This window comes from Oreochromis niloticus, linkage group LG6 (genome assembly GCF_001858045.2).
Source record: "Oreochromis niloticus isolate F11D_XX linkage group LG6, O_niloticus_UMD_NMBU, whole genome shotgun sequence".
In the NCBI taxonomy this organism is placed as follows: domain Eukaryota; kingdom Metazoa; phylum Chordata; class Actinopteri; order Cichliformes; family Cichlidae; genus Oreochromis; species Oreochromis niloticus.
Genome location: NC_031971.2, coordinates 21267667 through 21278103, shown reverse-complemented (window position 1 = coordinate 21278103; position 10437 = coordinate 21267667). Strand labels below are relative to the sequence as shown.

Here is a 10437-nt window from a genome sequence, read left to right as displayed (position 1 = left end):
TCTGTAAAATGACCCAAAACAAACTGTCTCATAATTACCATTTAACAATATAAACTGAGGCCACACACCAACACAAATCCCAACCCTAACAAGGACACACATGTGATCTTTCTCTTAGTGTTTAGGTATGAACACAAAGTTATTAGCACAAAGCAAAGATGAAAACCAGCACAGAGACCTTCAAGTGATTCTGCTGTAGAACAGGTGGAAAGGGAAGCTGCAGCATGACCGATCATCAGTTTGTTACCTGTTGAATTTCAGGGTCTGGCTGCTGGGCTGGGGTCGGCATTCACTCAGCTTTATCACCACTCTGGGTTCTTGGCTAGCTTAGCATTAGCATGCTGTCTACAGGATGCAGTTTGGACTTTATCATTGTGCTCTTGTCCATTTGTACAATACAAATAATCCTAATGTCCATATCCACTCTACACACTATTTTCCACCTCCTGAGCACAAACTGAAATCACCTGATTGTAGCTCAAGTGCAACTGAAAAGATAGGTTGATAGGCAATGACTGATGAATACTGATTGATAGGCAAGCACACAAACAATCCCCGTCTCTAGTGAAGTTAAAGCTGAGTGTATGTATGCTTCCCCCCAGCACAGCAGCCAGAGCAAAAACAGCAATGAGCAGTACTTTTGTCTTATGTTCTAACAGATTACCAGTGTGGCGATTGTTGTAAAGTGTTTTTTGGGCTGTTGACTTTGTACTCATACTTAAACACTAAAAGAAAAGTCTCGGGTGTCCTTATTAAGACAGGAATCTGTGTCGGTGTTTAGAAGGTAAAATACATCTCATGCTATGCTACTGAGTAACACAAGAGTATTGTAATTACTGAGTATTTCAACTAGTTTTTTCTCCAAGGACTGATTAATGCATTACTTTTACAAAAGTGACAAGTACCTTCTTCTGAGTAGTAACCCCAACATGGCGACTAGCATGACCACACACATAGCACAATCATCGTAGCTCTAAGATCCATCTCCTAAATGCGATCATCCTTCCCAAAATATAATTAAAAGTGTGAGGAAGGAAGGAAATCCAGTGTGGGATAGAGATGAGCAATGCAAGTCACAGTTAGACTTCCAGGAAGCAATGCATGTATAGCTGGAGTTGAGGAACACTCAGGGCGCTTCATAACTACATGACCTTAAGAACAGCAGCAATATTAATAAATGTATGTTTTCTGTTGAAGAAGTGCAAACCAGTTGTTGTTGGGTTTTTTGGGGGGTTTTTTAACTTTGTTGTTAAAAAGTAATCTTTAATAATATTTAATTAGGAATAGCCAACAATCCATCATAATAAAATTTATATCAATATCTTTATTTGCTGCCAGACCGTCATGGGAGCACGGACGGAAGCAAAAAGGCTTTCATGTCAAATTTTCCCTGACGGAAAGAAAGAGAAATTTAAGGTAGCTGGAAAATAACAACAAAATGAAATTTTGATGACTGATTTTACGAGCATTGGATGTGCTGGGAATAAACAAGTGGAGAAACAAGAAATACTTCAAGTGAGGTAATGGAGCCACTGGCGAAGAGGCGCAACGTATGATAAAGCTGCAGACAGCTGTCACGCTGGGGATACAAAGCCTTTCTCTTGGCTGTGATTGCACAGATAATGGAGCATAAAGTTTTAAACCCAGTATTCTGACAACGCTGACATCTAAAAAACATGCATAACAATGCCTCAGAAACTGACAGCCACGAGCAAACAAGGCTTGATTTTTGATCTACGCCTTTTCGGAGCACGGCACCGAGCGTCGCCTGAGACGCTGCTGCCGGGAGGAGAAGAGCAGCGATCTACAGCCTCGATCATCCCTCGCTTTCCTCTCACAGAATCACGCAACTTGTAGAGCAGGTCTAAACCTGTTGACAGAGTTTCGATAGGATAATCACGCACAACACTTTGTCACTTTCACTGCACGCCCCCGCAGCACTCCCACCACCTCCCAACAGTGATCGATGGAGTGTTCCCCAGGCCCGCTGGCTGCTAGTGACAAACGAATGGCCAGCCATCCTGACACTCACTGGGGGACAGAAGAAGGATGAGGAACTGGAGCCGGGGGGAGACGAGGCGGCTGACGCACAGGCTGGTGAGCAGGTGCGTGCCAAAACTCGCACTGTTTTACCCCTGCTCTCTCCTCACTTCTCCTCCGCTGCAGATCTCTCTCATTAAACCCCACCAGCGGATGAATAACTGCTTGTGGTGAACCAAGCATTTAGCAGAGCCATAGATCTGAAAGAATCAATAGGCGTCAAAGTTCCTACTGAACCACTGAACTGCATCTGAATTTCTCTGTTCCACACAACTTTCCAATCCTTTTATGGGTGGAGGCGTGTCCAGCAGTGTTTTTGGGCCATCAGATCAACAGTTTTACAAACACCAACCTATTAATGTTCGATCACTAAAAGTCTCACAAAGTCTCTCACAGGACTGACACCTTTAGGTGAACACGAGTAGGTGGAGGTAAATTAAGGTAAATAAGTGTTTAAAAGAGAAACCATTAAGACTTGCTGTGTATTAAATTACATTTGACTTTTTAAGCAAGCATGTTGCATAGCTATACATGTTAAATATTAAGCTTATTAATTTGGGTAACCTGGTCTTATCCCTCATAAACATCAAGCAATAATTTAAAGTCTTTCTTTTGCATGTGTATACATTCAAAGCTCTTGACTTCCACCGTTTTAAATGCAACATGTTCAAATTAAACACATTTTCAATGAAAAGCACTAAGGGAAGCACCGATGACTTTAAAATTTCTAAAGGACACTTTTTACCTGCGCTCAAAATTTGAACTGGAGCTTGATTTGATGGCAGCGCAGTAACTGGATTCATGGGTTTCTGTCTGTGCAGTTGTGGCATCATTACATTGCAATAAACATAAAGTCTCTTGCGATTTGGCATCGTGATTAAAACCAAGATTGAACTGAATCAGAGATATCAGGCTTGGATCACAGTCCCACTGTTTTGAGACTGTGCTCGCTTGGGCTTTTCATCAACTCTTTATCCGCTTTTTTGGCTTTGAGACTCGACTTTGAAGGGAACCGATTGGAAACAGCTCAGAGGTTTAGATTTGGCTCATGGTGAAGATGAAATTTCCCAACTCTCTTCGTGCGCTTGTTGCTCCCTCAGTTTATCCATTCGATTCATTGCCTGGGTTTTCTCACCTCTGCTATGTGACATCCTCTACATATTCTGCTAAAACAGTAAGCCCATTTTCTAATGGTAACACTTACAGAAGACCACTGCACTGGGGCTGCGCTTGCTCGACCTCTTTATCAACTGTTTTTCTCCATCTCTCTTTTTTTTGTTTCTGTTTCATTTTTCTCTCAGACCCAATAAACATCATGGGCAGGCTGCTGTAGCTAAACCTGTAATGATAATGGTCGGGGAAATGGTTGTTATCTGGGGCTGTGTGTGGGTCTGATGGCCTTTTCCCCCAGCAGGGCTAATAAGTCATTGGGTTTATCTAAACAGGGGGTGTCTCCCTCCAGCCTACCGTCTCTCTCTCTCTCTCTATTACACAAACACACACACACACACACACACACACACACACACACACACACACACACGTGCGCACACTCACATTAGACAAAGTAAAACGCTTTGATCTGAAGGCCTTCAAGCTCACAGGGTGGTAATCCATTCTCACTGCGCCTCCCTACCAGTTCTCCATCACTCCTTAAGCTCCCATGTGCTCCATTGCTGTGATATACACACCGGGCCATGCCAAAGCTGTTTAGCAGTCTGATGAAGCTGCAACCATCTAATGTGCCAAGTCTATGAAGGATGTGGACCCAGAGAAAATCGTCTTCCTTTTTGAGTTTTCCCCTCCATTTCCTGTTCCACTCAAAGTCTTCTTTGCTCGCTCAATCGTTCTCCTCAAGCCTCATAATTACTTCTCATCTCTCCGGTTTTCTTCCCCCTCTCTCTACCCACACTCAGCCTGTTTTTTTCCTTCTGCTTTTTTTTATCTTTCTGCTCTGCTTTCACTTAAACAGTCTGCTACGGTCACATTCTTTGCTTCGCTGCTTTCCTCCCCTCCACACTACAGCGTTTCTGAGCTTACCTATGAAGTCGTTGCTCATTCCCAAGTCATAGTCCCACACAGTGATCTCCAGGGTCTTCTTCGCCAGCTGGTCCAAGGATACTTCATATGAAAACTCCTGTGCAGGTGGGGTACATGAGAGCATATTTACATCAATGATTCATAAACAGGAGATTGAAAGGAACTGAATTCCTAGCTCAGTGTGTGCTCTGTGATACGCTGGGTGCACATGCAGGATATGACACAGTCCCTTTAAGATATGCTTAAATTGCCATGCTTTACATTGGGAGCTCAGTAGAGAAATGAAAGAAGTTGTTAGCTGCGGTGTGGTTAATTGCAGAGAAAGTGTGGAGCTGTACCTCATTGAATTCAGGATTGAGAGTCTTTTTCTTCACGGAAGTCTTGTATTTGGACTTTTTCCCCATATCTGGCTGTAAGACACTGAGAAAGAGAGAGAAACCAGATAAAGACATGAATTCAGCATGATCTTGGGGGATCAGGGAACATGCTGTACAACCCCTGGAAAACAGACTGTCAGAAACTATTACTCAAATGGCCACGGCCAATGTCCTAGTTAATCTTTGCCTATATTTCATGAAATTCTGCTACTTTTTGGTTAGTGTTAGTGTTACTGACAAACAAATGGAAATGATCACACACATGCATATTTAGCATGTCTGTGCAGTAATTAGTGTTAAGTACAAATAGAGACAGTTTACCAGGTTACCTATTTACCATCTCCAGTGGAGACGGATGGTAAACAGATATTCTTACACCACCAGTTTTGCACAGATTAACAAACAGTGATTGCATTTTGTTTGAAAAAGTGACTGATCCTTGAACTCCTGTCAAACAGAGCCAGAACTTCATTATCAAACCAGTTAATCCACAACTTTTTTTAATCTTTGCCCCGTTGTGACAGTAAAGTCTGCTGAATAGCAGAAACAAAAAGGGAGAATGAGAGTTTGCAAAATGTCTTTATGAGATAATTGTAACCCAGAAGTGTTTTGAACAATGGCAAAGACAGAGAGCAGCTGAAAGAGAAAGAGAACGAGAAAGAGACAGAGGAGGATTGTAGACCACAGCAAGATCATAATCGTGCTGATGTTGGAGGAGTATACGCTCCAGAGAAGAGGCAACAGAAGGGTCGCTGGAGGGCAACGGGATTCATCATCAGCATAAATTCAAAGTCAAGATGTTCAGGCAGTGAGATATCACACTCTTCCAGCCTTTCACTGTCAATGACGAATCCTGGCCTGACAGCTGATGCATGCAGAGGTGGAATCAGAGTGAGTGAAGGATGGAGGGGATGCAGGTGGAGCAGGAGGAGGGGGAACTGAGAGAGCAAGGTGGCAAAAAGTTTGAATCTACTGTTGGATTCTAGTGCGTTCGATGTAAACGTTAACGGTTATCTGTCAGCTTAGTATCTGAGATAACTCCCTTCACCAATGCAGACCTTTTCTTTGCCAACTAGAAAGAGAAAAAACAGCAGATGCTTAAGATTTTATGATGGAGAGTTCAAATGTTGTGTCCACTAGGTGGCAGCACATCAACCACCATGACAAGATGAATGCATTTGTAAACTGCAGCTTGTTCACAGGTTCAGCAGACAAAAAGACAACATTTACATCCCACACATCCCAAACCATTCATGGCTCTCCAGTAACTTCATTCCACAAACTCATAGTATCAAAGAAAGACATAACTGTGGGGGTTAAAAAAAACAATTTCATGTAAAATACACAACAAAATAAAAATACTATTAAGGCTTCAGATCAGATTCGTACTGACGAGTTCCAGGAATCTAAATCTTAGGTCTGTGCTTCCTCTTTGTGCTGCTTATCCAACATCTTTTTAATTTCCTCTGCTGATCCTGTTCTAGATGTAGGAAACAGGCCCATGTTAAATGGTAATAGTCGCAATTTATCAAACAAGCCTGGAATCTCTTTATTGTGGGTAAAGTAAGTTAATGTACTTCATCTTTCATAAGTTGAGATAATCTACACGGAAGCTAATAAAAAGCCAGAAACTGTGGTGTCATTTGTTTTCACTTAGTTAGGCTGCTGTAACGCGAGTGCAGGAAATAACATTATAATCTGTGCGGCCTACCCAGCAGACTGTTTGGGGTAAACATGAATCCATGATGAATCAACATACATCCATGATGTGCAGCTGTTTTTATGTTCCATCATATTGAATGCCACATCAGAAATCAAGACTCATCAAATAAGCCAACATTTTCCAGTCTGTTGTCCAGTTTTGGTGAGCCCAACAAAGTGACAAATGAGTGTATATAACTCAAAGTTGGTCAAGTTTCGTACATCAGATTAGCCTGACAACCAATTGCATCAGAGTCTGTCTTCTTAGAGAGATGTTAAATATCTCTGAGCATTTCAAAAGAAGTACCCCCGGGTAACAAACGAACTGTGTGCCTATTAAAGTCCTAATTACTGTGTTGTTTCAGTAAAAGCCATCAACTTAAATGTTTCAAACGATGTATAAAGACGAGACACAGGCTCAGCTAAACGTTTAAAGCATTAAAAAGCTCATTATCACCACGAGATGCATCCTCCGCAATACCTGGTGTTTACATAATAGTTTGGTTTACTTCACAAGAAATAAAAAAGAAATCTTAAAGAAAATAATGACTCAATTAAGACAGTCAGCCAAGCAAAGCATCTTTTTAACCCCCAGCACGTGAGGCGGTGAAAGCTCGAGGACATCCCAGCCTTAGCTCTGCCGACTCACATTCTGCATACGCCTCCAAAGGCAACTCACGCGAGAGAATTCAGATTTTCAGAATAACAAAACATTATTTGACACCAACGTTCGTAATTAAGATTGGGTAAATGGAAATAAAGGCCACAAAGGAGCAACCGAACTGTGCCCAAATTGCCACAGAAAATTCAATGTGAAAAATAAGTCACGATGCAGGAATCTGGTCCACAGAGATACGGGAGGATAATCCCCTCAGTTTTTCACTGTTTCTTTAAAAAGAACAGTGGGAAACAGCAAACTAAGTAACCACATGTTTATGTGCCGTATACATGCACCATTTTAGCTCTGCGTCACCGGCTGACAGTGACTGATAAGGTTAACAAGCTACCGCAGCTGCTGCTGACAACCTTTAAACGCTGTTCACGAGACAAACTGTGTTTGTAATGTGAGGAAACATGAACAAGCAGAACTCATCTTTAAAAAGCCCAATAAGGCGTGGACAAAGAAATGGGAACGCCTCCCTGTACACATGCTATTAAGAAATCTAATGCAGCTACACTACGACTCAAAATGTTATGGTTTGCGCTGGGAGTGACCAGGATGGACAGGATAAGTACATCAAGTTGTAGAGGCAAGGCTGAGATGGTTTGGACATGTGCAGAGGAGGGATTGTGGATGTACTGGATGAAGGGTGTTGAAAAAAGAGGAAGACCACAGAGAAGATTCACAGAGTGAAGGGTTGGTGTGACAGAGGAGCGTGAAACAGAGATAAAGGAAGATGTTCTACTGTGGTGACCTCTAAAATGAGGAATCAAAAGAAGATAAAGATATATATTAATAATGTTTTTCATATCCCTTTCTTCCTTTTTTTAAGGTTTAGGAGATGTCCTCCAATGCACATTTGTGCAATATCTCTAAAATTAGAAACATCCTGTTTCTACAGTAGACAGGCCTGAGAGCTGAATGCTCTGCCTCCCAGTTTATTTTGTAAACTCACAAAGCCACAGTTTATGTGTGACAACAGCCAATAGTGGAGGCTATTATAGTATAGGCAGTATAGTATGTTATAACAGTACAGGCAGTTCAATGGGAAATCAATCAGTGCACCCAAACTGACCCCACTGGAATCAACTGGTTATTTTCCATGATGACTGCATGACTAGACTGGAAAATTAACCACAAGCTAGCCTGCAGTCTGAGAGTGAAGCGCTCTGTTTATTGGAATAATATGGTACTCTGAGGTCTTCGAGATGTGATGGGGTCTGATTATTCAATATCGTGTATGTGAGGAGAATTTTTTGAGTTTTGGATTTAACAGGGAGCTGATGAAGAGAAGAAAATATGGGGGGAAAAATATGGGCTCTCTTTCTCCAGTTTTCTCCAGCTGCTCTCACTGCAGCTGGAGAAAACTTTAAAAAGTAAATCTGGGTAAATGTGCACGGGTTGTATCACCATCCAGCATTGGTGGCTGGTCCAAACAACTTACAGTGCATTTGATACCAGGTTCATTTTTTGGTCCCGATTCCTTCTGTGTCAAGATAATTTCCCAGTTTAGTCAATTTTTAGTTGAAAAATAATCATTTGACTCTAATGGGGTCCATTAGGGTCAGCTGTTTGATTTTCTAATGGAAGTGCACTGATCATTTCATCATTATGTCTGTCCCCTATAGGCTCTTCTGACACATGAACTCTGGAAAATGCTGGGAAAGGACATCACACAGACTTTATACTTGAGAGCTAGCAGAGAAAAAATGATTTAGTCCCATCACTCTGACTGATAGGAGAAACATACCCAAACTGGCCTGGACAGTAGGACAGTCCATCACAGGGGCAACAAAGCAAGAGCACACTCTCACATCCACACCTACGGCACACCTACCTCATTAATCAACCTAACAAGCATGCAGTGCTAACCGCTGCATCGCCATGCTGTTGTTGTTTTTTTAATATGTGCATTAGAAATTAAATGAAACGTGTAGTCAGAACAGCAGAATCAACTTCTTCTTTATTTTTGCCCAAAATGTTTCTTTCCACCATGGGAGCCACATGACAACTTGACAACTCTCCAAAAATTTGGTACCACAGTGGTGGCAAGTTAAGGCAGAGGCAGACAGAAGAATGAGAGCAGCCCTGTGAGTGAGAGGGGGAAAATTGCTGAAATGACAGGGATAGATGGAAGAGAGGGAGCCAATGTTAAAAACAGGGAACAAAAATAAGTTATGACACACAGATGCGCCAAAAAAAAGGAGTCACAATTAGAAGAGAGGAGCTAAATATATGCCTGCTGCAGCGGAGCCTCATGATCTTTTTACTTCGTTGTGCAAGAACAGAGAGATAACAAAACTGTAAAGCACAGCAGTGTGCTTGGTCAGCATAAAGGACTTGACATGTTTGCACTTTTTCTGCCCTTACATGGCTTTTTTTTCCCAACAGACTTTTCTTTTTCATGTTTTAGATTGTGCATAAAGATCAGGGTAAAAGACTCAGGGCTCTTTTGAAAGATGTCGAATAATTTAGTCTTTAAAATGCTAATTTGTCCTTTAAATGGAAGACAAATTAGTTCTGAGATAATTCTGACCTTGTGTCACTTGATTGGCTTCTAAAAGCTTAACAAGAGAGAGAGACTGACTGGACTCTTTTTACAGTCGTCTCTTCTCTTTTGGCCTGGCTCCCTGTGGCTTTGACAGATAAATATATGCACACAGAAATGAAGAATAGTTACTTTTTTGAACCTTTATGTCATATTATTTATAATGTTATTATTTAATAGTAAAAATGTGTAGCCTGTACAGGAAAATAAAACGGTGTTTAGCATAAAACTTCACACATAAATGGCTACTCTCATTAGTACGGATACCAAATCCAAAAAAAGAAAAGTCATTGAGAAAAACTGAGAACGTTTAGACAAATTAGTTTTCTGGCTAAAGCCTCTTTCACAGTCTCTTGCTGTGAAATCAGTTGCTAAAGCATCAGTGACCCCCTGGCAACCTGAGGTTGCTCGAGGAAAGTGGGTATTCCCTGATCAGTTGGCAAATTGCTGCTGGAAGATGTTGTCAGTTGCCGGGTGAAACTGATCACAAATAGGTGTATTGTGCTGTACCAAAAAACTCCTTGGAATTGCTTTTGGTTGCTAGCAGGTTGTCACAGTTGCCCACAGTCAACTGCTACTCACTGAGCTATAGTGAGACTAGTGAAAAAGTGTGACACAAACCAGAAACAGATGAAGTTCAGCTTCAAGTTAAAAACCTTTTAAAAAGTGTTGGTGATGCAGCTTTTACCTTGAAGGTGAACATTGCCCATTTCTGGTTCACGTCACTCCTTTTCAAATTTTACTACCACAGGTAGCAAGTATTTACAGACACGTCAGCATCTTCTGTGCCAACTGACAAATGACTGGCAATCACCCAAAATAATAAAGAGGCTTTTTGTGCAGCTCCCTGCTGGAAACAGAGAGACCTGTGGTTACCAGATGGTTGCTGACCAGTTTCCAGGCCTGCATGACCACACCAGTATGCTTCAGCTGTGGCTGGACTTTACCCTGCCTCTCGCCCTGTGGTGATTGGGATGGGCTCCAGCCCCACCGCGACCCTGAGTTAGATAAGTGGAAGAGGATGGATGGGTGGATAATCGACTGCTGCGTATTTTGTTTAATATCAAACA

At 41.8% G+C, this 10437-nt stretch overlaps 1 protein-coding gene across 2 annotated transcripts in view; it reads right to left on the bottom strand.

Moving 5' to 3' along the window:
* doc2g (double C2-like domains, gamma) overlaps positions 1 to 10437 on the bottom strand; it is a 55581-nt gene that overhangs the window by 4672 nt on the left and 40472 nt on the right. For both annotated transcript variants that reach the window (XM_019359911.2, XM_003454213.5), the window contains 2 exons: positions 4419 to 4500; positions 4081 to 4177 (listed from right to left, as the gene is read on the bottom strand). In XM_019359911.2, the coding sequence (XP_019215456.1) occupies positions 4081 to 4177; positions 4419 to 4500 (179 nt within the window). The remainder of the gene's footprint in view (positions 1 to 4080; positions 4178 to 4418; positions 4501 to 10437) is intronic.